Raw genomic sequence first — 26,426 nt, forward strand, 5'->3', positions numbered from 1 at the left:
CAGAACTCCCTTCTTTTAAAGGCTTTATGTATGCTCTAGAATTCTCTGCCAGTTACTGGCAATCATTCTGGTGTGTGATTTGGTCCAGTTCCACCAGACACTAAAGTCAGGGTGCAAGCAGTGGGTCCAAAAAAGAGAGGTGGCTGCAACTGCACTGCTGCCTGTCTGTGTAAAAATGCAGGAAGTATGCACTAATACAATTATCTTTTCCTTGAAGGGAAAACTGGAGAGTAAGAGGTAGCTGTAGACAGGCACTAATAGAGCCCAAAGAGAAAAAACAACATCAGGAGCCTGGCTGTTAAGAAAAAAAAAAAAAGCCAGATTCCACAGCCACTGAATTGCAGATTCTGTATGGACTTGAATAAGATGAATGGCGCCATGTATAAATCATAGCACTATTGTATCAGGTGGTGTGCAAACTCGGACAGGCATCATTGCATTGTTTATATTCATTTCACAATTTTGATACTACCTTCACAACCAAGAGGGACAGAAACAGGAATTTTTTTTAAAGGAAGGGCAAAAAGGAGAAAAAATGAAAGTGGTCATGGCCCACAGGCTGAGAATCCCTGCTGAAAAGAGCTGTAAACACATGCAATACTGAACACCAAGGGTTTTTTTTTTAAAAAACAGTAAAAACTGAATCTTACAAAGAATTAAAAATTGCTTCTAATACTTCAAAATCGTACTCAAAATATCCCATTCCAAAGAAAGAATTTTTCTTCATGTCCCTGAAGTATACCAGATACAACAGTACTAGTATTAATCACTCTGCAATATGAAGGCTGGAGTACAAGTATAAGAAAGAATCTTTCTTGTTGCTTAGGACACTTGTTTATAGTTATAAATAATTACTAAAATAAATGTGACTCATTCATTCTTTGGCAGGATTACTTGCCAAGGGGATGGGGTGGGGAGGGGGAAGGGAGCAGTAGATGTGATGTATCTTGATTTCAGTAAGGCTTTTGACACAGTCCCACAAATGTCTCCTAAGCAAACCAAGGAAATTTGGTCTAGATTAAGTTACTATGATGTGGGTGAATATAGCGGCTGAAAAACTGTCCTCAAAAAGTAACCATCAACGGTTTGCTGGCAAAAGTGCGACAACATATCTGTGGGATTCTGCAGGGGTCAGTAACATTCAATATTTTCATTAACGACTTGGATAATAAGCGGAGAGCATACTTATAAAACCTGTAGATGACAAACTCGAGGGAAGGATGGGGGCAGGCCTCCAAACACTTTGGAGGACAGGATTAGAATTCAAAGTGACCTTGACTCATTGAAGAATTGGTCTAAAATCAACACTATAAAATTCAATAAAGGCAAATACTCTATTTAGGAAGGAAAAATGAAACACTAATACAAAATGAGGAACACCATGCAGTAATACTACTAAAAAAGGATCTAGGGGTTATATTGGATCACAAATTGAATACGAGCCAACAATGTGATGCAATTGCAAAAAAAAAAAAAGGGTAATATTCTGCAGTTTATTAGTGGCAGCATCATAAGATGGACATAGGAGGTAATTCTTCCTCTGTACTCAGTGCTGGTGAGGTCTCAGCTGGAGTACTGTGTCCAGTTTTGGGTGTCACGCTTTAATTTAAAAAAAAAATGTGGACAAACTGGAGAGAGTCCAGAGGAGAGAAACAAAAGTGATCAAAGATTTAGAAAACATGAGGAAAGGGTAAAAAACCAGACATTTAGTCATAAAAAAATAATACCAAGGGGGTATTTCATAACAGGTTTCAAATATGTTAAGAGCGGTTAGAAAGAGGACAATAATAAATTGTCCTCCATGTCTACTGAAGACAGGCTTAATGTGCAGCAAGCAAGATTTAGGTTACATATAAGGAAAAATGTCTACCTATAAGGAGAATTAAGCACAAGAGTAGGTTACCAAGAGAGGTTGTGGAATCCCTATCACTTGAAGTTTTTAAGAACAGGTTAGACAAACACCTGCCAGGGATGATCTAGGTATATTTGTTCCTGTCTCAGCATGAGGAAATGGAGTAAATGACCTCTCAAGGTCTCTTCCGGCCCTACATTTCTACAAAATTATATCATGTGCACATGCTTAATACACAGTTCTGCAATGGGTAATAATGATTATGCTCCTTCGCAAGGAATGGATGTAAAGCACTGCATAGGTAGAAAAATCAAACAGTCCCGTGTACAGTATTTTAAAAATATTTAATATGCTGTCCTTTACATATAGATAAGGCTGTAAGTCTGTCATGGAGGTCACGGATTCTGTGACGTTCGTGACTTCTACCCCATGGCCAACAGCAACACTCTGGGGGTGTGGGAGGGGACTCAGGGCTAGGGGTAGGGGTTTGGGAGGTGGGGGGGCACTCACCTGGGGTGGGGGGTCCCCCTGCAGCTCCTAAGCAGTGGAGAGACAGGGGTCTACATGCTGCACGCTGCCCACAGGCCATGCCCCTGCAGCTCCCATTCGCTGTAGTTCCCGGCCAATGGGAGCTTCAGCAGCCGGTGCTTGTGGTGGGAGTTGTGGAGGAACACTTGCCCTGGCCCTACCTCCATCACCTAGGAGCTGCAGGGATGGAGCCGATAGAAAGCCTCCCTTCCCCAGCACTAGCAGGGATCCCAGGGTCCGCACCCCAAGCACCAGCGGCTGCATGCCGCGCCATGGCCCTGCCCCTCATTCCCCAGTACCAGCGGGGTCCAGGGTCACCTCCCCCAGTGCCTGGACACCCCCCCAAGTTTTAGTCATGGCAGGTATTTTTAAACAAAGTCATGGACAGGTCACAGGCCATGAATTTTTGTTTATGGCCCATGACCTGTCCATGATGACTAAAAACACCCATGACTAAAATGTAGCCTTACCTATAGAGTATCCTCAAATACACTTTAGAGAAATTCAGTTGTAAGTTAAAGAAAACATGGGAGGTTAAGGTAAGATGATGATAGTGTCACTCTGCTCACTGGTGTGAAAGCAGGAGGATAAGAACACTAAAGGGTTGAATGCAAAGGCTATTGAAGACAACCAAAACTTATCTGAATTCAGTGGGCTTTGGATCACGCCATAATAGAGCAGAAGCAGTGAAAAAGCACTTCAAATTGCCTAAAATGTAATTTCCAGATGTGACATTAATGTATCTATTCAATTAAATATTACTGGAGGGGAGTAGGGGGGGCGGGTGTCTGGGCTAGGGGAGGCCCTGCAACTGGGCTCTTGGGGGATGGGGTGGGGGTATCTGGGCAAGGGGGGCCTCATGGCTGGGCTCTGTGGAGGAGGGATTATGGGCGTCTAGTCACCTGGCTGGGCTCTGGGGGAAAAAGGGGGCAGAGAAACAGGAACTGGGTTGTCATAGGAGTTTCTTCAACTCTACTCCTGGGGGAATTTGTGTGTGTCTATACAGACATACATGCTGACAGGTATTTTGAAATAAAATTACCAAAATAATTGAAACTGACATGATTATGTAGTGTTATTTTGACAAATAACATTTTGCAGAATTTTAAAATATTGTGCATATAATTATTTTTTTGGAGCAGAATTCCCCTGGGAATAATATAAATGATGCACAGATAACAAAAACAAAATAAAAAAAGTATGTTAAGTGGCCAGATTTCCAAACAAAAAGGAGAAGGAAAAATACATTTTGGTTAATACATTGAAACTGGGAAAGGAGAATTGGAAGGTTACTCAGTGGTAAAACGGATTAAGAGCATACTGCACCCTAGTATGCTGCAACAAGAAGTTATCTGAGAAAGTACACGTGGACTGAGAAACGATACTCCAATTTACCACTGTATTTAAAAAAATGCAAGTACATATTCTGTCTTAAAGCTGCTCTATCATACAGCTGCTTCAAATATCTCCTAACTCCACTGAAGCTTATTATAAATAAATGTTTCCTTTTATAACACACTAAGGTACTGCGATGTACAAAATTCTTGGCTGTTTTACAGACAATTATTTTAATAAACTATGTACTAAGACTGAACAAGTAAATGGACGATTCGTGCACTCTATATATTTGTGCTAAGGAATTTTTATGCAGACTAAGGTTCTCAACTGGTAAAATGCAAAATTTTATCTACTCCATTTCCTCTTGTCTTCTGCTTTCCCTTTTTCAGGTCAGTCATCATAGTCTAGGATATTCAAACTAAGTTAATTAATATATTAGAAGTAACACAGACAACATCAGAATAAAATGTTTGACAATATTAAAGCTTTCAAATACAAGCTAAAATCGTCTAAGCATTACAGTTCTGAACCTAAACAATATCAAAGATTTGATAGTAACAATCTGAGGGCAAAACTATTTACCCCATAGAATCATAGAATCATAGAATATCAGGGTTGGAAGGGACCCCAGAAGGTCATCTAGTCCAACCCCCTGCTCAAAGCAGGACCAAGTCCCAGTTAAATCATCCTAGCCAGGGCTTTGTCAAGCCTGACCTTAAAAACCTCCAAGGAAGGAGATTCTACCACCTCCCTAGGCAACGCATTCCAGTGTTTCACCACCCTCTTAGTGAAAAAGTTTTTCCTAATATCCAATCTAAACCTCCCCCATTGCAACTTGAGACCATTACTCCTCGTTCTGTCATCTGCTACCATTGAGAACAGTCTAGAGCCATCCTCTTTGAAACCCCCTTTCAGGTAGTTGAAAGCAGCTATCAAATCCCCCCTCATTCTTCTCTTCTGCAGACTAAACAATCCCAGCTCCCTCAGCCTCTCCTCGTAAGTCATGTGCTCTAGACCCCTAATCATTTTTGTTGCCCTTCGCTGTACTCTTTCCAATTTATCCACATCCTTCTTGTAGTGTGGGGCCCAAAACTGGACACAGTACTCCAGATGAGGCCTCACCAGTGTCGAATAGAGGGGAACGATCACGTCCCTCGATCTGCTCGCTATGCCCCTACTTATACATCCCAAAATGCCATTGGCCTTCTTGGCAACAAGGGCACACTGCTGACTCATATCCAGCTTCTCGTCCACTGTCACCCCTAGGTCCTTTTCCGCAGAACTGCTGCCGAGCCATTCGGTCCCTAGTCTGTAGCGGTGCATTGGATTCTTCCATCCTAAGTGCAAGACCCTGCACTTATCCTTATTGAACCTCATTAGATTTCTTTTGGCCCAATCTTCCAATTTGTCTAGGTCCTTCTGTATCCTATCCCTCCCCTCCAGCGTATCTACCACTCCTCCCAGTTTAGTATCATCCGCAAATTTGCTGAGAGTGCAATCCACACCATCCTCCAGATCATTTATGAAGATATTGAACAAAACGGGCCCCAGGACCGACCCCTGGGGCACTCCACTTGACACCGGCTGCCAACTAGACATGGAGCCATTGATCACTACCCGTTGAGCCCGACAATCTAGCCAGCTTTCTACCCACCTTATAGTGCATTCATCCAGCCCATACTTCCTTAACTTGCTGACAAGAATGCTGTGGGAGACCGTGTCAAAAGCTTTGCTAAAGTCAAGAAACAATACATCCGCTGCTTTCCCTTCATCCACAGAACCAGTAATCTCATCATAAAAGGCGATTAGATTAGTCAGGCATGACCTTCCCTTGGTGAATCCATGCTGACTGTTCCTGATCACTTTCCTCTCCTCTAAGTGCTTCAGGATTGATTCTTTGAGGACCTGCTCCATGATTTTTCCAGGGACTGAGGTGAGGCTGACCGGCCTGTAGTTCCCAGGATCCTCCTTCTTCCCTTTTTTAAAGATGGGCACTACATTAGCCTTTTTCCAGTCATCCGGGACTTCCCCCGTTCGCCACGAGTTTTCAAAGATAATGGCCAAGGGCTCTGCAATCACTGCCGCCAATTCCCTCAGCACTCTCGGATGCAATTCGTCCGGCCCCATGGACTTGTGCACGTCCAGCTTTTCTAAATAGTCCCTAACCACCTCTATCTCTACAGAGGGCTGGCCATCTCTTCCCCATTTTGTGATGCCCAGCACAGCAGTCTGGGAGCTGACCTTGTTAGTGAAAACAGAGGCAAAAAAAGCATTGAGTACATTAGCTTTTTCCACATCCTCTGTCACTAGCTTGCCTCCCTCATTCAGTAAGGGGCCCACACTTTCCTTGGCTTTCTTCTTGTTGCCAACATACCTGAAGAAACCCTTCTTGTTACTCTTGACATCTCTTGCTAGCTGCAGCTCCAGGTGCGATTTGGCCCTCCTGATATCTTTCCTACATGCCCGAGCAATATTTTTATACTCTTCCCTGGTCATATGTCCAACCTTCCACTTCTTGTAAGCTTCTTTTTTATGTTTAAGATCCGCTAAGATTTCACCATTAAGCCAAGCTGGTCGCCTGCCATATTTACTATTCTTTCGACTCATCGGGATGGTTTGTCCCTGTAACCTCAACAGGGATTCCTTGAAATACAGCCAGCTCTCCTGGACTCCCTTCCCTTTCATGTTAGTCCCCCAGGGGATCCTGGCCATCTGTTCCCTGAGGGAGTCAAAGTCTGCTTTCCTGAAGTCCAGGGTCCGTATCCTGCTGCTTACCTTTCTTCCCTGCGTCAGGATCCTGAACTCAACCAACTCATGGTCACTGCCTCCCAGATTCCCATCCACTTTTGCTTCCCCCACTAATTCTACCCGGTTTGTGAGCAGCAGGTCAAGAAAAGCGCTCCCCCTAGTTGGCTCCCCTAGCACTTGCACCAGGAAATTGTCCCCTACGCTTTCCAAAAACTTCCTGGATTGTCTATGCACCGCTGTATTGCTCTCCCAGCAGATATCAGGAAAATTAAAGTCACCCATGAGAATCAGGGCATGCGATCTAGTAGCTTCCGTGAGTTGCCGGAAGAAAGCCTCATCCACCTCATCCCCCATCTTTATTTTGAAGAAAGATAAACAACTTGTCCTCTTCAGCAAGCAAAATACTGGTTAGAAACAAATCTATGTAAAATGAATTTCATATTAAAGGCAACTAAAGTTTTAACAATATAGAAATTATTTTAAGAAAATTAGTTGCCATAACAACATAATCTGTCAGGTTGTTCTTTGCTCACTCTGCTGAGAAGAAAAATTACAATTCAAGTGCAATAAAATCAGCAGGGCTCTCGTCCCCAGTACATCTGAATAGTGGTTATAATAGAGTAGGTCACTATACATTTAGGTATATCCACAAAGCCAGTAAAAAAATAAAATACTTTAAATGCTAAACATTTAAAATTAGTGTATGGAGAAAATATACTTGCATCTAAAAAAGACAATGTTAAAATACAAGATAAATGCTTAGGAGAAAAGTGTTAGTGGTCCAAATGAATACAATTTAAATGTCAACTTGTGGAACTCTTTGCCAGAGGATGTTCTGAAGGCCAAGATTATAAAAGGGTTCAAAAAAGAACTAGATAAATTAATGGAGGATATGGTATCCCTAGTTGCTGTTTGCCAGCAGCTAGGAATGGGCGACAGGGAATGGATCACTTGATTATCTGTTCCATTCATTCCCTCTTCGCCACCTGGCATTGGCCACTGTCGGAAAACAGGATACTGGGCTAGACGGACCTTTGGTTTGCCCCAGTATGACAGTTCTTATGTAAATAAACCATTTACTGGAAAAATTTCTGCAGAAAATTTTTTAAGTAGTAGTCCTCAGATATTCTAAATCAGCTGTTTACAGAAACTAAAACTACCAAACCTGCCACACGCTTGTAAGTTGTAGTCAATGCTCTGAATTTTTAGATCAACAACATTTAAAAACAAAAATTTTTCCATCAGTAAGTTGGAATATCTATTAAAGAAAGAAAGCAATCAGTTGAGCAAACATTTGTAACTTGATAGTATGTGGAACTTCCGTGTTCACCTGTTCAGACTATATTTTAAGGTTTCAAAAATATTCTTATCAGATAAATCCACTATATTTGCTTTAAATCCTGTTTTCTATTGTAAGTATGAGAGACTGGGGGAAAAGAAAATCCAGTTAGACTCTGAACCGTCACAATTTTGTGGGTCATCACAATGCAATGAAAGCAGACAAGCACCAAGTTTGGCTTTCTTGCATTTCCCTAGATTCTTTTCCCAGTGCATTGATTTATCATAATTATTATGAATTCAGTGAGACTCTCAAAAGCTATGTACAGAAAATAATAGAAAAAGAAAAAAAGTTCTATCAACAACAAAAGAAACACTTCCTTCCAAAACATTCTCAAAGAATTCTAATATAGAACTGTTGGAAGCAAAATACAGTTTATGGTATTATGTGTTGGCTATACCTATATTAAATGCTTCCACCAAGGCATTCTATTAAGTTATCCTAACCCTTTAACATTAATAGTTACACAGGCCTTGAACTGGGCTAGTATGCAGCAGTACTGCACACCACCACCTCTCCGAAATCACTTCTTGTTTTCCAAAGTCTCTGCTTTCATCTTTTAAAAGCTGAAGACTCTGGGTGCTATAGTTGCAAAGAAAAGCTTTCAGAGTAGCAGCTGTCTTAGTCTGTATTAGCAAAAAATAAGGTGTTGTGGCACCTTAGAGAGACTAACATTTATTTGAGCATAAGCTTTCGTGAGCTACAGCTCACTTCATCGGAAGAAAAGCTTGACAATGCAAACCAAAAGTACCCAGTACAATGATGTGTACTAGAGTTTGCAGAAAGGCTGAAATAATAGCTTCAAGAAGTATGAACTACCCAGTTTTCCTAAATGGGTGCTAACTCAGATGCCAATGAGGATATTTTAAATGCCAGCGTTAGGTTGTACTTTGGTCAAAGTATATAGCGAAGTATATTGTGAAAATCTATGTATTCTGAGTGATAGTTTATTTAAGAGCCAAGTGTGGGTGGGTTTGGGAGAATACCAGCATTTATTTTTACCCTCATCAAGGAGAAGCAAAACCCAAAGCAATCGGCAGGATATCTGAGACCCACCACAGAGAATCCAAGATTGACCTGTCCAGCAGAGCCCATGGGTGTATTCAAATTCAGGTCAATAAGTCAAGCCCAGAAAATCTTATATTTATAAAATATTTGAGCATTTGTATGATCTACTGAGATGGTTTCCCATTCTGGCATCTTAAGAAGGTGGAACTTATTCTGGGGGACAGACACCTTTACCTAATTTGACCCAAGTCACAAAATAATGCTGTTTACAAGGAATGCTTCCCTTATCCATCTTCTTGTGTCAGCATTGGTAAATTGAAGGTAAGTATTACCACCTGAAGGGGAAGGGAGAAAAAAGGGGAAGACCACAACATAGTTCCCATATTAGGGACTCAGAGTTATTCTTAATGACAGTGCATTCACAAAGGTAGAAGACAAGTCAAGGATGTTTCATTTAAGAAAGAAGCACAGGCAGAAACTCTTTCAGAGACTTCTTGACTAAATGTCCAAAGACAATGAGACACTGATGCCTGAGACAGTAAATTTAAATGCTAACTTTTGTATGGAAAAATAGAACTCTACAGAGGCAACAAAATTCCTAAATACAACACCACAGCCATAACAACATCTACTTGTTCTGTACTGGGAATAGGTTCAGATACGATCACCAATATTCAAATCCCTTAATGAAAGTGCTCTTAAAATTAAATGTGATTTTCTCAATCATTACCCTATGATGGGAAGAAAAAAAAAAGTGTTTTAGATCCCAGCGTCTGTGTAAGTGCTTGTGGAGAAAGACAATAGCTGATTTGGAATTATATGGAAAGCTATTACAAAACTCGTGTCTTTTCTACCAATTATTGATAAGCTTTGTGCTTCGTAATATTTTTAAGAAACCTTTCTTCTCCCCACCCCCAGGCTTTATGGATACATATCCATGTATACATATGCTTTTCCCCCTTTTTTCAACCTTCCTTTCCACAGCCTGTGCAAGCTTTTACATCACAGAAAAAATATGCTAAGATTGGAGCACAAACTCCAGTGCTTCATCCTGCAAATTCATGGATTATTTTAGATGGCTGTAAATCTATTTTTGCTGATTTTGAAGAAGTCAATACTTTTTTAAACTGCAAAGATAGTGGCCTCAAAAACATGCAATCTTGATTATAAATTGTCAGTGATGTATAATCCACCAGGATTGTTGGTAAGTTGCTTGGTGGGCATAAATTTTCTATTAGGCAGACTTCTGACTACATTTTTCTGGCTCAATAACATTTTTTAGATGTTTATATATACACCTTTACTAAATTTAAAAACATTGAAGATTACAAGCCTATGTAATTATATGATTCTTGAATTTTCACTGTAAAAAGGATGCATTTCAGAATTATTTGCTAAAACAGTTTTTTGGATGCTTCACCAATCCCCCTACCAAAAAAAATCACTTACACTTTCCCTTTCAAAAACTGATCTAAACCTTGAAAAAACAAATTTTGTGAAGGGTATTGTTAACACATGTATATTATTTAAGCGAGTGGGAGATCTGTTAAGTTAGATCTTTATGTCTGTGTAATAAAATGCATTTCATTAAGATTTATATTCTACAGAGTAGACTTTCCACAAATGGGAATTTACTAGGCTCTTAACTAGGCTACATTTCTACCTTCTGTAAGTAAACCTTAACACAGAGGACATAACCCTAAAGAAGGTGGAGAAAATGTCAATTATCTTTTAAGAAAATAAAATTTCAGTGGTTTCTCTTACTAGTGCACATAAATATAACGAAGTAACCAACCTTCTACAATGATGCAACAGAGGAAGTGTGCATTGAACAAAAGTTTCATTTGTCTTACCTTCTGGGGCATCTGCATCACAGACTTTAGGCACATATGTTGTAACATTCCCTGGCTGGCCATCAACAAGTGTCATATTATGCTGTGTGAAGAATATGTAATATCAGAAAAGAACATTTTATATAGGTGAATACATTATGCAATGTGGTGTTTTCTGAAGCATATAAATCTCGCAAGAAATCATTTTGACAGCTATATTTGATAGATCTTTTAAATTTCACTTGCAGGAAGAAAAGATTTAAAAAATTCTTGCAGTACGTCTTTAATCTTTGCATGCATTGTTTTTTTTCAATGCTTTACAGGTTCTGAAGTGTTACAGAATAATTTCGTAGTATAAAATTGCTCCAAAGGATTCTCTTTTTCATAATTAAGCTTTAGTTGATGACATTTTAATAAACCCTTTAAAATGATAAACCAGTTTGACTGTACATACAGGAACCTGATAAACATACAGTTGTATGAGCTAAAGGTGTTGGATCACATGATGGATTGAAAGATCCAGCTAGGCACTGTGGAAGTGTTACTGACTTGATTCTAGCCATGGGTACACCAGAGCAGTATAGCTCTATAATGCCGCTATGTAAGCACATAAAATTGCATTAGCTCTTTTCAGTGCCATATTGCATCTCAAATGCAAGTCTAATTTGCTGCCCACTACTGCTCTTATGCTTCCCAGATATCTCCCTCCCACTCAGTATCTATATTTCAAATTAGTCTCCCGCAGATCACTTATCTGATATTTTTTGAAGCTGAACTTTATTTTCTTATTTCATGCCCAGACATCTCATTTTCCCAGTTCCCTTGATCATTCTTGCATGTCTTGATGGTTGTTTGCAACTAAAATGAACATGTGCCTGTCAACTGGGAGTGTCATGATCACTTTCACAAAAGAGGCTTTTTTTTTTTTAATAGATAAACCTTTGCAGATTGACCTCCTGAAGGAATCATCAGCCAGTTGATCCAGTGAAAATGACAGCAGCCTAACTGAATGTACACACACATCACCTCTAGATCAGACTTCTCAAGTTACCTTTGCCCCTGCAACACACCAGGCCTCAAATAAGGTCTCCTGTAAAAGCAGAGACAGGTATTTCTTCAGGACTGCAAGATGTAAGGAAGTTACAAGGAGAAAGAGGAGAAAGGTGGGGCAATGGGCAGAAGAAGAGTGCCCTCCTTCTCTGGTTCCAAAAGCCCACCACTACATTTCTTCCTAGTATCCACCACAAGCATCCCACCCTCCACTCAGATGACAGGTGTCCATTTCTTCCTCACTATTCAAGGAAACACAACAGCCCAGTCACATTATTCCCACCCACTATGTCTGCTTATAAATGATGCCAGCCTCAATATTCTATTCATTCACTTCTTCCACAACTTATTTCAGTGTTTGCACTTTCTTCCCTACTGACTCCTACACATGGAACACCCTTCCTGAGCTAATCCACAAGGACAATACTCTTTCAGATTGTTATTTCCTAATAGTCCACATAACACCTACAAGATATGAGCTAATTAAGCAGTGTTTATTTTATTCCAGATTTTTCTACTTTTACTAAACCATGTTGTGCACCAGTCTTGACTGACAAACTCATTCTCCGAATGAACATATTGATGTTATTCGAGTCTTTCAATACCCTAAAACCATTATTGCCTCATCAGGCTCCTTGGAGAATGGATCATATCTTTTTATCTATGAGGGGAAGCTTTTAGCTTGCCTTTAAATTGTATTTTTATTATTTCTTCCAAACGCCTCCTAATTTAGGGTCTCACTTTTATTTCATTATGTAAGACCAAGTCTAATAATAAACCAAGCAATACCCTTGCTAGAAACTATCCCCATTTATCCTGCCATTTTTATTAGGTTTTGCTTACTATCCCTTTAGTCAATCATCAAGCTCTTCAAGGATATTCAGACATTCAAGCCAATATGAATTAACTCTTAGTTCTACAGGACAGCATTCAAATTCTATTCAATAGTCAAATATAAGTATATTAAAGATGCTACTTTTCTTCATCAATTAATTTTGCATTTTTATCAGGATGAATCCAGTTTGTCTGACAAATTTTATTCTTCATTATTTATTGACTATTCAGAATTCTACTGGACATTTCATAGAACAGATGTGGTCCTTGCTCTGAAAAGCTTACAAACTAAACGAAAACAGGACAAGCAAAGAGAAATATGAAAGGGAGTGGTTAAGAGACAAGAACGCAGGGGTTGCAGTTAAAGGTGATGCATTTACTTAAACTGCATGTAACTTGGTTGATTTTTTTTTAAAAACATTAACTGAAAGCTTAAAAGTGGTTTCTTTTATTGGAAAGGGATAGGCTAATAAGCGTATTTCTAAAGGCAGAAGGTAGGTGGAAGAGCATGGTAAATCAGAGATAAAAGAAGCAGGTAGCAGAGTAATGTGCAGGTGGAAAAGGATGAAATGAGGGCAGAGAAGAAAACAGACGTGGAAAGCAATATCATCTTAGAGTAATGGACTGTATTGTACTGACATCACAAGGGTCTAGGGCAGAGATGGGCAAACTACGGCCCACGGGACCCTCCTGCCCAGCCCCAGAGCTCCTGGTCTGGGAGGCTCGCCCCGGCCCCTCCCCTGCTGTTCCCCCTCCCCTGCAGCCTCAGTGCGTCACACCACTGGCGCAATGCTCTGGGGGGCCGGGCAGCGCAGTTGCAGAGCCGCAGTCTGACCCAGTGCTCTGGGCAGCACAGCTGTAGCACTGCCAGCCACCTGTGCTCCAGGCAGCACAGTAAGGGATCAGGGAGGGTTGGATAGAGGGCAGGGGAGTTCAGGGTGGTGGTCAAGGCACGGGGGTGTGGATAGGGGTCGTGGAGGTCAAAGGGCGGGGAACAGGGAGGTTGGCTGGGGCAGGGGCAGACAGGAAGGAGGGGGATGGCTGGATGGAGTGGTGGGGGGGCAGTCAGGGGACAGGGAGAAAGGGTGGTTGGATGGGGCAAGGGTCCCGGGGGGGGATTGGATGGGGCGACAGGGGCCAGTGGATGGGGTAGGAATCTCGGGGGAGGCAGATAGGAGGTGGGGGCTGGGCTATGCCTGGCTGTTTGGGGAGACACAGACTCCCCTAACCGGCCCTCCATACAATTTTGGAAACCCGATGTAACCCTCAGGCCAAAAAGTTTGCCTGCCCCAGTCTAGGGGCTTTGAAAGCATACTGGAGTATGTGTGCCTCCACCAGGGGCTTACATGGCTTACTCACCTCAGAATATGTTCTCTTCCCCCAAGGTTACGTAGGTATGAAAGAAGGAGCCCAAATAGAAGACTTCATAAGATTTTGTTCATTCTAAAAGTTTAGCTCCCCCCAGGTATTGAAAATAGATTAAATGGCAATTGCTAGAATTACACTTTTTTTTTTTTTTTTTTTTTTTGGAAGATCAGTATTACATTTGGTTTTCTCCAGTATTCTGGGACCTTTCAACTTGCTTGAGTTTTCAAAAGTAACATTAGTCAGTGATATAGTCAGGAGATATGGCTTCAATTCCTGACCCTGTCATATATTTTAGATTAGTCCTTGTCCAATGCTTTACCCACAACGACATCTTTCCTTACTAAATCAACCCTGTTCCTTTTTAGTGTAAAGAAAATTACACAAGCCAATGCCTCCACTACAAGATGCTTTTTTTCCTCCTTTGAGGTTTTGAACATTAAAAAACACATACTAAAAACTGAATTCTGATTTCTACATAAGTAGGGTACTAAGAACAGATTAAACACTCACCAGAACAAACTAACTTTTAAAATATGCAATGAACATTAGCAGAATTTTAAAAAATATGTTCAGCCACAGCTAAGAAAAAGCAGGGAACAGAATTCTCAGTTTTGACATTTATATTCAAGGCTCATGTAGTAACAAATTTAGTTTTCATTGATTTAAATACGTGAGGGGAAGAACCACCATTTATGTACCTCAAAGCTTCTTGAAAGCATGTTAAGAACTGCTGAAAATTGGTAACCATTTGCATGTCAGTGTATCCATACAATCAAACTTCAGATGAGAAAAACCCTAGCTCATACCATTGCCAGTACAGAACAGTTTCCAACATACATCTTTTCAAAGGCTGTCTTAATTGAGAGATGAAATAGGAAACATTCTCCGATTGGTCCAAAGGAAGTTTCACAAGCTAATTACATACGAGATTTAGGTCCCATGTAGGCACGGATTCTCTAACCAAAAGACAGAACAGTCAATAACCTTTTAACTAAATTATAGCTGGATACATTATTTTGATCAACTGGGATGTACTTTTACTGATAGTATGGAAAGTCCCAAGCATGTCACAGGAAATAAGTACACAAGTATAGATTAAATGGGAACTGAAGCTGGGTTTATGTTATTGCTGGTTGACCACAAGGAGAACCTTTTCCACTTACAATCATAACAGGCAAGTTTTAAAGTTTCTGCTTTAACAGAATCTCCTGGAGCTTTTCCAAACAGGACAATTCTAGATCTGTCAAAATTCTATGGCCCATGCTGTCCAGTGGAGAAAGTCTGTGTCCATATGGGAATTCTGACCTCTCTACTGGGGACAACAGGTCTGAAATTGTGTGTTCGGGGGCACATAAGAGGCGAGAGAAACTCCTTGCAACTCTTCCAGGACATCTTATTCCGGGCCTTGGAATCAAAATAACCTTGGCTTTCTTCTTGTTTTGTTTTTCTCCTGACTTAGAAAGAGTCCCGGTTTAGTCTAGAAGAAACCCACCTATTATGGACTGATTAGCTGCTCCTATTCTGAAGCAAAACCTCTAACCTTTGGTGTTGCGTCTTGTTGCATGTAGGTCTGTCTCCACATATACTCATAGGGAGATGTTTGCTACTGAATTCTTGAGTGACAACAGAAGTTGATCATGTAAGTCACTGCTCAGCTGATCCACCAGTAATATTGTCCTTCCCCGCAAGGTGGCTACCAAATGGATAAATTTGGTGTACTGTGTACTATGGACCATCCCACAGAGGTATGGCCCCTCTGCACAGCTAGCTTCCCCTAATTGTTCACATAAGACATCTGCAATGTTGTCAGGAAGTACTTGGTTCACTCTGCCATGCCGAAGATGGAAAAAGGACTTGAGAGCCCAATATAATGGCCTTAATTCTAGGTGTTGACATAAAGATTTTTCCTCCCAGAAATTCAAGTGACTGAGTTCACAAATCCTTAGAATAGCTACCCCAGCCTAGAATGGAAGTGTCAAAGGTGACTGGGACTGACAGAGCTGGAAAGCTGAAAGTAACTCTTTCTAGGGCAGAGAGATGCCGAGGCTACCATGTAAGGGATACGAATACATCCCTGGCTGTACCACTTTCAAAATATTGCTGTCTGTATTTGGCTAGCATGACATGACATACTAAAGTACATATGCTGTCAAAGCCACAAGGCTCATCAGCTTGAGAAAGAACACCTTTAACATGAATTCTCTTGTAATTTTATTGCTGAAAGGATTTTTAAATTTCTTTGTTTCAAAGAAAAAATACAGCCTTTTTAAGAATCCAGAATTGTCTCAATAAAAAAGTATTACTTGGGTTAGACTCTAAGGCATCTAACAAGGAACTAAGGTCTTCCAGGTAGTTGCTCTTTGCTAGCAAACGAATTTATAAGACAGCTGCATTTGCTGAACAAAAAATCAGATGTCTTTCATAGTGACCAGTGAGTGGACCCTATTGATTGCAGCTCAGGGCATGTGCAAATGTATTGGCTCCCTGCTAGGTGAAAATAATCATCTATTCTTCTCCATTACTAGAGAAGATTTACCATGTGACACTAAGGTCTTGTGAATAACGTAGCTGGAGTCAATGTAGCTTAGTTGACTTACTGTGGTGTCTACACCATGCTGCATTGACAGGAGATGCTCTCCCGTCAACTTACCTTACTCCTCTCATTCTGGTGGAGTACCAGAGTTGACCAGAGAGTGCTCTGCAGTCTTCACTAGACCCCCTAAATTGACCCCCACTGCATCGATTGCAGCAGCATTGATCCCCGGTAAGTGTAGACATGGCCTAAGGTACTGCTGCATTGACTCCACTGTGCACCCAGAGAGTACTGTCCTAGGAGCGAGACAGGAGTACATGTATACTCTGAAAGCAACGATAAACACTTGGGAATTCAGAGGGCATATCTGTCAGAGGGTCTGTCGGAGTGGGGGCAGAGACATACAGACTGGTCAGTGAGGTATAGTAACTAAGCTCGGTGGTTAAGCCTCTGAAAGGCAGAAATTCCTTTTATCTTCCATGGCCCAACTACTAGAAAACGCAATAAGTCTAAATCTTATTGTACATGCAGGTGATCCAAAGCTAAGGATAAACTTTAAATAAACCTAAACATGTTACGGTATACAAAAGTACTCCATTATGACACCCAAATGTCTATCCCATTCCCATGCTAATACCGTGTGTGTGTGGGAAAAATCAGGAAAAAAGCGTTTAAAATTAGTTTAATCAAGTGTGTAATTACAAGTAATGAAAAGTATTAAACACAAATGTATGGTTGTTGCATGATACTACAGAGGAGTATTAAGTTTGTTTGGGTGGACACAGAATTCCAGCAGCTGTTACAATAGTGTCTAATACAAAGGAAACAGCCTCTACTCCTACATGAGATTCTCCTGATTATATATCCAAGGCCAATGCAATGCTTTTGGCCATAGTGTTGGTCTAGAAGCTCATGTTCAGCTGATTACTCTCCATGACCTCAGAATCATCTCCAGAGCCACTGCTTCCCAGGACAGACCTCAAAATCCTATATGCAAGGCCTACATTTTTTTCCCCCTAGATGTTGTAATTCTTGTGGGGCTTTCTTGTAGTCAAATGACAGTGGGCATGACACCAGCTCCAATGTCTTTATCTTCTCAGTCAGAGGATCTATGAGAAAATTCTCCGTGCAAGTCACTCAAAATTTTGCTGTACTTCTCTCTCTGCTGTGGTGACACTTCCAAGTATTTCAGTGTTGGAAAGTGAGTGAAAACTTTGTCTTTAATTTGTTTTGAAAACAAGACTAAACTTGGCTTTGAAAGCTGTCACACTAGAATACGATTTGTGTACAAACATTTTTTCCTTGTAGGTTTACAGTAAGTTCATTTAAATGTGCCACGATATCCACACCAAAAGTGAGGTCGCACACCCAGTTTGAATTCTTTAATTCAGGGAAACCATTTTCTTTCCCTTGCATCTCCAGAAAAGTGCGAATTTCATCTCTTAGCTCCAACACTCACTGCAATACCTTTCCTAGACAGCCACCAGACATTTGTATGATAAAATCAGTCCTGGTGTTCGGCATCAGTGTCTTCAAGAAGGGAAATGAATTGCTGATGATTAAGTCCCCTCACTCTCATGTAGTTCACTATTTTCACTACTGTGCAAACATGATCAATGTCCTGGACATTTTTGCAGAGGGCCTCCTGAGGTATCATACAATGCAGAAAAATCACCTTTATCAGGGTCTTTTTCTTTTACTTTGTCCTGACTTCTTTTTAAAAGTCTTACGTTTTTCCCTGTTAAATTTGGTGATCCATCTGTGGTTATGTTTGCCGGTTTACTCCAGGGGAGCTTCAGATGTTCTACCCACCCATACACCCGATCCCTTAGTGGCACCCAATCCCTGAGTTGTGCCTTTCATTGATTCCATTGATAAAAATTCCTCTGATTTCAAATTTGTTATCAATTCCTCTGACAAAAATCAGTAACTGTGTTGTGCCCTTAATGTCAGTGCTGTCATCAAGAGCTAATGAAAACAATGTAAAGCCCTGTGCTTTCTTGTTCAACTCAGAAGCCAAATATTCATCAAATCACTTCTACACGGAGAGCAACAGTTCTTTGTGACAAACGAATCTTCTCAAATTTGTTTTGGTATTCCGGGCACAGTATGCCAGAAACATCAACCATGCATTCTTTCAAAAAACTCCCCTTCAGCAAAAGGCTTATTTTGTTTAGCGATTTTAAAATGCCAGAACATAACTTGCCTTTGTAGTGGCTTCCTGAATTGCAGATTGTAGCACAAATATTTTGCTGAGTTTTTAAGTTTGTGGCAAGTTGCTCAGCTTTTCTTGCCCTTTCTTCAGTTGTTAAATTGCTGCCTTAATTAGGATGTTTTGTTGAAAAATAGCGATTCAAGTTGTATTCCTTGAACACCGCGATGCTCTCCTGACAAATCAGCCATATAGCTTTCAAGTTCACGTTTGTGAAAAAAGTATTTTGTATTCCGTTCTTTGTTGAAAACCCGATACTCATTGTCCACTTTACTTTTTTTTTTTTTTTTTTTTGCAGCACTCATTTTTGAAAGGGAAAAGAAAATCCTAACTGCTGCCCTTATTTCAAACTGCTGTTTTACAAGATGGCATGCACTGTGAAAAAACTGGGCCCTCTCTCTAGCCTGGATTCGTCGGGAGTCAGTGCCCCTGACAATTTTGAGCCATGGCACTCTATCCCAGAATCCATGTGGACAAGACGAGGCAGGTGTAAACTCACCTGTAACTTTATGCTCCAGCCTCCCCCCAAAAATGTTCTTACTGTTGTGATCTGAATTCTGTTTGCACAGTTGTGTTCATTAAAAGTTTGTATATATTAAGGGATGTTACTGCGATATGGCAAGAGGACTCATGACACATGGCACGCGGGGAGCTTCATGGGATGGTACCAGGGACTCCTATGGGCCCTGCTGGCAATGTGAGACCGAGGCAGCTGTGCCACTTGCGGAGGAACCCAGAGGGGAGCAGCCTCGGCCCTGGGCGGTTTCCCTGCACTTGAGGATGGGGCCATAGGAAACCAGGGGGATTTGGCACACTGCTGCGTAGGGGTGGTGAGGTCATGCCTGCAGAATGCGGCGTTTTGCATGCAGAATCTTCCTCTGGTGCTCAAAATTAACTGCTCATCACTGAGGAGCACTGGGCAGGAAGCCCCTGGTCCCGCTTCCCAGGCAGGAGCACCAGGTGGAGCGCAGCAAGCCTCTGACCCCGCTCCCCCTGCCGGAGTGTGACAAATCTGCTGGTCCAGCAGCGTCGGGTGGAGCACGGCAAGCCCCTGGCCTCGCTCCCCTGGCCGAAGCTCGCGGGCTGGATAAAAAGGGCCTGTGGGCCGTAGTTTGCCCACCCCTGCTCTAAGGGATTTTAATTTTTCTTTCAAGTCATTGATAAAATGTTAAATAGCATAGGACCAAGAACCAATCCCTGTGGGACTCCACTAAAAGCACTCAATTATTCCCTCCTTACAATTACAGAGACTTATCAGTTTTCAAAACATTTAATGCGTGCCATGTTGACTTGTATCATTCTCGTTTCTTAATCAAAATGTTGTGAAGTACTAAGTCAAATACATTTCAGAAGTCTAAATATATTACATCAGCACTATTACTTTTATCAACCAGATCTGTAATCTCATGGAAGAAAAAAAAAAAGATATCAAGTTACTTTAACAGGTTCTATTTCCCATAAACCCATGTTGATTGACAATTATATTACTCTCAATTCTTCATTAAACTGAGGCCCATATCAGCCATTCTAATATTTTGTTGAGTTTCAGTATCATGCTAGCAGGTTTGTAATTACCCAGCTCACCTCATTTACACTTTTAAATATTGGCACAACAGTAGCATTCTTCCATTCCTCTGAAATTTCCAGGTTTCCAAGACTTCTTCAAAATAAACATTTATGGGTCAGAGAGCTCCCCAGCCAGCTCTTTTAAAAAACTCTCTGACATGGATGCAAGTTATCTGGACTTGCTGATTTTAAAATGTCTAGCTTTAGTAGCTGCTGTTGAGCATCCTCTTGGGTTAGAATGAAAAGTATTATATTCATTTCACATGATGATGAGTAATGACTTGGGTCTTTTCCAAGCACTTTAAAGAGATTGCTGCACACTTCTGCTTCTTTGCATTGACAATTCTACCATTTCCATCTAGCATTATGTTTCTGTCTGTTCCTAATATACTTAAATTCCTTACCATCTTTAACTTTGCAGGCCATAGATTTCTCAAAGCATCCATTTGCTTCCCTTATTGATTTTGGACAATTCCCAACTTTTAATTTACAGTTATTTCTCTCTCCTCCCCCCATTTCCCCATGTTGTACATTGTGTGTTTAATGGCTGCTTTCATCTAAACCAGGCTGTCTTAACCAGTGTAATGTTTTCTCTCAATTTTGGGACTGAGATGACTTGGGCATCTAGTCAAAATGTTTTTTTAATGGGTCCCAACTGTTCACAATTTTGTGTTTAAAAATTCTTTCCCCCAGCTCCTTTGGCTCAGAATTGTTTTCAACTTGATGATTTAAAAGGGCCAATTTCACAAAGTACATATTACTAGTTTGGACTTTACATCTGTTATGTGTAAAAAGAGCAACCGAGTCATGATCACATGCACCTAAGCAACTACTGATTTTTAATTCAGAGATCAATTCCTCTATATCTATCAATATTACATCTAATGCATGTTAGATGAAAGAGTTTTGAATTAGGAAACTGTCATCTAAGTTTTGGAAACTCCAAGAACATATTAGTACTGGTAGAATGAGACCTTCAGCATATGCCACTCAGATTGAAGTTCCCAATGATTAGGTACCTTTTTTCTTAAAAATAGAAAGAGGTAAATACAACAAACACGAAGTGCAAGAATCAAAACTAATTTAAAATAGAAAAAGGTAGGGAATGGAATAGAAATGGCAAAGCTTAAAAATGATAAAATACAGGGATGCAAGAATTGAAAGAAGCAGTAGTTAAAATGAATAACGGAAAAGTTTAGTGTTCATTATAAATTTATACTGTAGAAAAAGGCTACGATTAAGTAGGACATGTACAGGATAAAAGTAATTTTTGGGATAATTTTAAAAAAATTAGACAAAGGTTTAAAAATTTGTTTTAAAACAGAACTATCAAGACATATGCTATCATAAAAATAAAGGGAACGGTAACCACCTTTCTGTATACAGTGCTATAAAATCCCTCCTGGCCAGAGGCAACATCCTGTTACCTGTAAAGGGTTAAGAAGCTCAGCTAACCTGGCTGGCACCTGACCTAAAGGACCAATAAGGGAACAAGATATTTTCAAATCTTGGAGGGGGAGGAGGCTTTTGTTTGTGGTCTTTGTTTACATGGTTGTTCTCTCTTGGGACAGAGAGGCCAGACAGAAATCCTTCTTCTCCAACCCATCCTAATCCAAGTCTCCAATATTGCAATCAGTATAGGTAAACCAGGCAAGGCAGATTAGCTTATCTTTTGTTTTATGTGAATTTTCCCTGTGTTAAGAAGGAGGTTTATTCCTGTTTTCTGTAACTGTAAGGTTTGCCCAGAGGGGGATTCTCTGTGTTTTGAATCTGAATACCCTGTAAAGTATTTTCCATCCTGATTTTACAGAGATGATTTTGACCTCTTTTTTTTTAAAATAAAATCCTTCTTTTAAGAACCTGACTGATTTTCCATTGTTCCAAGATCCAGGGGTTTGGGTCTTTGATGATTTTGTAACAAATTGGTTAGGATATTATTCTCAAGGGTCCCCAGGAAAGGGTGTGTGTAGGGCGTGGGGGGATATTTTGGGGGAAGACATCTCCAAGTGGTCTCTTTCCCTGTTCTTTGTTGAAAGCACTTGGTGGTGGCAGTATACTGTTCCAGGACAAGGCAAAGTTTGTACCTTGGGGAAGTTTTTAACCTAAGCTGGTAAGAATAAGCTTAGGGGGTCTTTCATGCGAGTCCCCACATCTGTACCCTAGAGTTCAGAGTGCGGAAGGAACCCTGACATATGCCCTCCATTACTCTGAAGACCTTGTATCCTATTATGCCTTCCACTTTTTTGTTTTTAGATTAGCAAGCTGTCTGGGGCAGCTACTATGAGTTTACACAGAGACTTCCACAATGGGAGTCTATTCCTGATTGGGGAGCTTGGCCATTATCAGAATATAATGAAAATAATAAAAAGCAGTTCCTGTGCTGAGGGAGCATAAGGCTTATTGGAAGCTAGTAGCAACAACTGTAATTTCCTTCTAGATGGGGGCAGGATCAGGTCCCTCTACAGCTCTACACAGACCAGGAGAGCAGACAGAAACTACATGCTGCAGTGTGTAAAAGGGTGCAACGCAGCGTTTCTCCAGGCTGCACTCCTCCAAAATATCTAGAGGCACAATAACTCTAGGAGATTCTTATGGTTGTATCCCTTCAAAAATAGGTATACAGCAGGGCTGTGCTTTGCCTCACCTCACCTCATATATGCAATTTTAACACATTTTTTAAAAACAAGGTAAGTTATATATATCCTTATGAAAGGGAAAGTCTCACCTGTACCAGGTATTTTTGGCTTCCATACATGACATACTGAGGTGCAAGACTGTAGATCATATAACTTGTGTGAAGAACAATCAACAGAAGTATCATACAGAGAAATAAGAGCGCTTGGGGCCGAGTTTTACCTCTTCTAATTTTATACAACTAAAAAAACAGAAGACATGTACAAATATTAGATTATAATTGTTTCTCTAGGTTATCAAACTTGATATCTGTTAAAGGACATGGCTTTTAGACTAGATATTTATATTCATTATTTCCCCAATTACATCCTGAAACTCTACTGCTGAGACAGTAGAAATATATTCAACACCTCTCTTCCAAAAGGCATAGCTGTAAATGTAAAAGCCTCTACATATACCATACAAATGATCAAGCTTCAGAGAAACAATTAAGGGCTGATTGCACATTCTCCTTTGAGTGTGCAACTACAGCACAAACATCTGCATACTAGAGATCTGTTATTATTGCCGATATTACTTTAGTTCTGACACAGAGACGGGAAAGGTTGACAAGGTTGCCATCAATGCAATATTGTTTTACTTTAGTTCGGATGACAAAGAGCTCAGAGGTAGAGCCACTGCACAAGATGAAGGCAGTCATCTAGTCATGGAGGAGTCTTACAATGGTGATAAATTTGCTTGGGCAGCCAACCTTTGACATGATTGCCAACCATGAGACTCTGGAAAGTGTCGAAGGTTTTGGTCAGATTGATAAAAGCCATATACAGCTCCTGATGTTGGTTTCTGACACTTTTCCTGGATCTGCCTGGCTGCAAAAATCATGTTGGTTGTGGTTCGTGATGGTCTGAAACCACACGGAGGCTCTGGAAGTACTTCCTCTACAAGAGGGAGCAAACAATTCAGTCAGATTCTAGCAAGAATTTCCCCAATGATGGAGAGAAGGACAATGCCTCAATAGTTGCCATAGTTCATCCCTAGGTTGAATTTTGACCCTGAAATGCGCTCACACTTTTGGGGCAGGTGACTTCCACCCTTAAGCCTAAAAAACCAGAAGCCAACTCCCCCCCGCCACACACACACACCTCCACACATAAAAGTCATGATATTTGAATACTTAGGGTTGGCAATACATTGAATGTGCTGCTTCCACAAAGCTCCCAGAGACACTGTTGGCTTGTTGTCTCGAATCGAAACTGCTTGCCCTCCTTTAAACTAGGCCATCAGGCCAAAATACAATCTAGCTTTTCAAAACATGGCAGAAGCCCTTAAGACTCTTGCTAAAACAATTTATTATAATATTGTTTAAAAAAAATAACTGCTTCACACCATTTTGGCTTTTAGAATATGAGAGAAAATTCTGCAAGGTCCTTTTGTATCTGTTATACATTTTAAATATTTTTTTAAATATAGTAATTTATAAATGTTAAATTTTAGTAAATAAGTAAGTAATATTTACCCTTATCCAAAAGAACCATATACCCATGTTTCGAATCCCTGCCATTGAAGTGAAGATAAAATACATAATAATTGTTGTAATGAGGATATAATCAAGTGGAAAAACCTAAAAGAGAACGATATTAATATATTAGCTGAAAAAAGAAATGAAAAACACTAACATTACAAATACTCAACACCAATCAAATTACAAGAGTGGCAGATCATCTAATTTTAAAAACAGGTTTCTTAACACAGTGAGATGCTGTATATATCAGAACTTCTCATTTTGATACTGTTTGAGGTAGTAAGGGAAGGAAAACTGCCTCACTTAAAATATAAAACAGTTAATTACAAATAGAGCTGAAACAATTAACAGTCCATATTAGAAAAGAAATTGTATAGCTTTGTGAATTTTTTCCAAGCTTCACCTCGATTTGAATTAAATATTGCTTCATTCAAACTTCAGATGCTGGGCTAGACTATTTAGTTCTACTTGCAGTAAAGTCCAGAGTTAGAATAGCACAAGAGATCTCTTTCAAATGAGTTAACATAAGAGATATAACATTCATATATCATTTCTAGAGTAAAGTCAAAGTTAAATATAAAACCTTTTATTAAAAAAACTACACAATTACACCTCTACCCCGATATAACACGGTCATCGGGAGCCAAAAAAAAAAAATCTTACTGCGTTATAGGTGAAATCATGTTATATCAAGCTTGTTTGGCCTCGAGCATTTCCGTTATTAATAGTCACTTCCCGCCCCCCGAATGACCCCTCTGAACCCCATCCCCTGACAGGCCCCCCCCGGACTTCCACGCCCTATCCAATGCCCCCGTTCCCCGTCTCCAGAGACCATCCAACCCCCTCTGATCCCTGTCCCCTGACTGCCCCCCCGACACCTTCTGCCCCTTACCCAACCCCTCGGCCCCGCCCGGCACCCTTAACACGCTGCTCAGAACAACGTCAGAGGCAGAAATGCTAATCCACTGGAGCATGCAGCCCCACCCCCCAGAGTGCTGCTTTACCATGTTATATCCAAATTCGTGTTATATCGGGTCACATTATATTGGGGTAGAGGTGTACCTATGTAACTTGCATAGCCTTTGGTAGGGCCGTTCTACCTGACAGAGAGGGTTGTGAATGTCCAGTAGTTTATGCAGCTTTATTTGGAATATCTCCAGAGGAGCGTCTAGAGTATTTGTTAATTTCATTACGTCCCAAAAAACGCTGTCTGAAGAGGCTGTAGATCTAGGATTGGTTGCTCTGTCCAGGGAGATGGCCACTGGTTGTTGGTGTTGGGAAAGATCATCTCCACTGACTCCTTGTCCCACCTCTACTAATTTATTTATATTATATATTTTTATTTAGTGAGAGAGAGAGAGAGAGAGAGAGAGAGAGAGAGAGAGAGATATGGATGGATGGATGAAACTGGCGATGAAGCTGGCTGGAGGAAATGCTTTGGTAAGGAATACCTTTACTTGGAGATCTAGTCAGCTGGTTTCCTAACATATGAATTATCCCCACCGCTCCACCATGGGGCCCAAATAGGACCTGGTGAAAAAGGACATATGGGGATTCCAGCTCTGCAGTTCTCTTACTGACTTATGAGCACACCTATGGGATTTCTCCCTGGACTGTCTGTCCATGGAAGGGACAGTTCAGATTCTGGTGAAGATGATCTGATGCCATCACCTGAGGAGGCTGAGTAAGTGAAGTCTTCCTCCATAGGCAGGGCACAAAGCGCTCTGATAAGCCCTGCCTGTTTAGATTTATGGCCAGTTACTCCTGGGAAAATTCTGCACCACTGCGCATGCACCAAATTCATGTCCTCTGCAGATTTCTTCCCTCCCCCCACACAAAAATGACTTTCTGGGGAAAGCAAAGGGAAGGCACAAGAGCAGTCCCCATGTGTCATTTCAGGTGCCTAGAGTAGCCAGCGGAGAGGTAAAATCACTGCAGGGCGGGAGCAGGAGGGTGGGGCTGGGGACCCTGGCAGGTGGCTACTACCCTGAGCTGGACTCAGCTAGTCCCAGCTGGGGAGGATGGGACTTGCTCTTCCCCTGAAAGGAGGGACCGGAGCTGA

The 26,426-nt window shown here is 40.8% G+C and overlaps 1 protein-coding gene across 7 annotated transcripts in view; it reads right to left on the reverse strand.

Moving 5' to 3' along the window:
• LMBRD1 (LMBR1 domain containing 1) overlaps nt 1-26,426 on the reverse strand; it is a 237,907-nt gene that overhangs the window by 36,000 nt on the left and 175,481 nt on the right. For 2 of the 7 annotated variants that reach the window (XM_043510439.1, XM_043510435.1), the window contains 4 exons: nt 24,359-24,463; nt 22,934-23,083; nt 11,697-11,735; nt 10,667-10,748 (listed from right to left, as the gene is read on the reverse strand). In XM_043510439.1, the coding sequence (XP_043366374.1) occupies nt 10,667-10,748; nt 11,697-11,735; nt 22,934-23,083; nt 24,359-24,463 (376 nt within the window). The remainder of the gene's footprint in view (nt 1-10,666; nt 10,749-11,696; nt 11,736-22,933; nt 23,084-24,358; nt 24,464-26,426) is intronic. The other 5 variants (XM_043510440.1, XM_038394587.2, XM_043510436.1 and 2 more) reach the window with 4 other exon arrangements.

The sequence above is a fragment of the Dermochelys coriacea genome, chromosome 3 (genome assembly GCF_009764565.3).
Source record: "Dermochelys coriacea isolate rDerCor1 chromosome 3, rDerCor1.pri.v4, whole genome shotgun sequence".
NCBI lineage: Eukaryota > Metazoa > Chordata > Testudines > Dermochelyidae > Dermochelys > Dermochelys coriacea.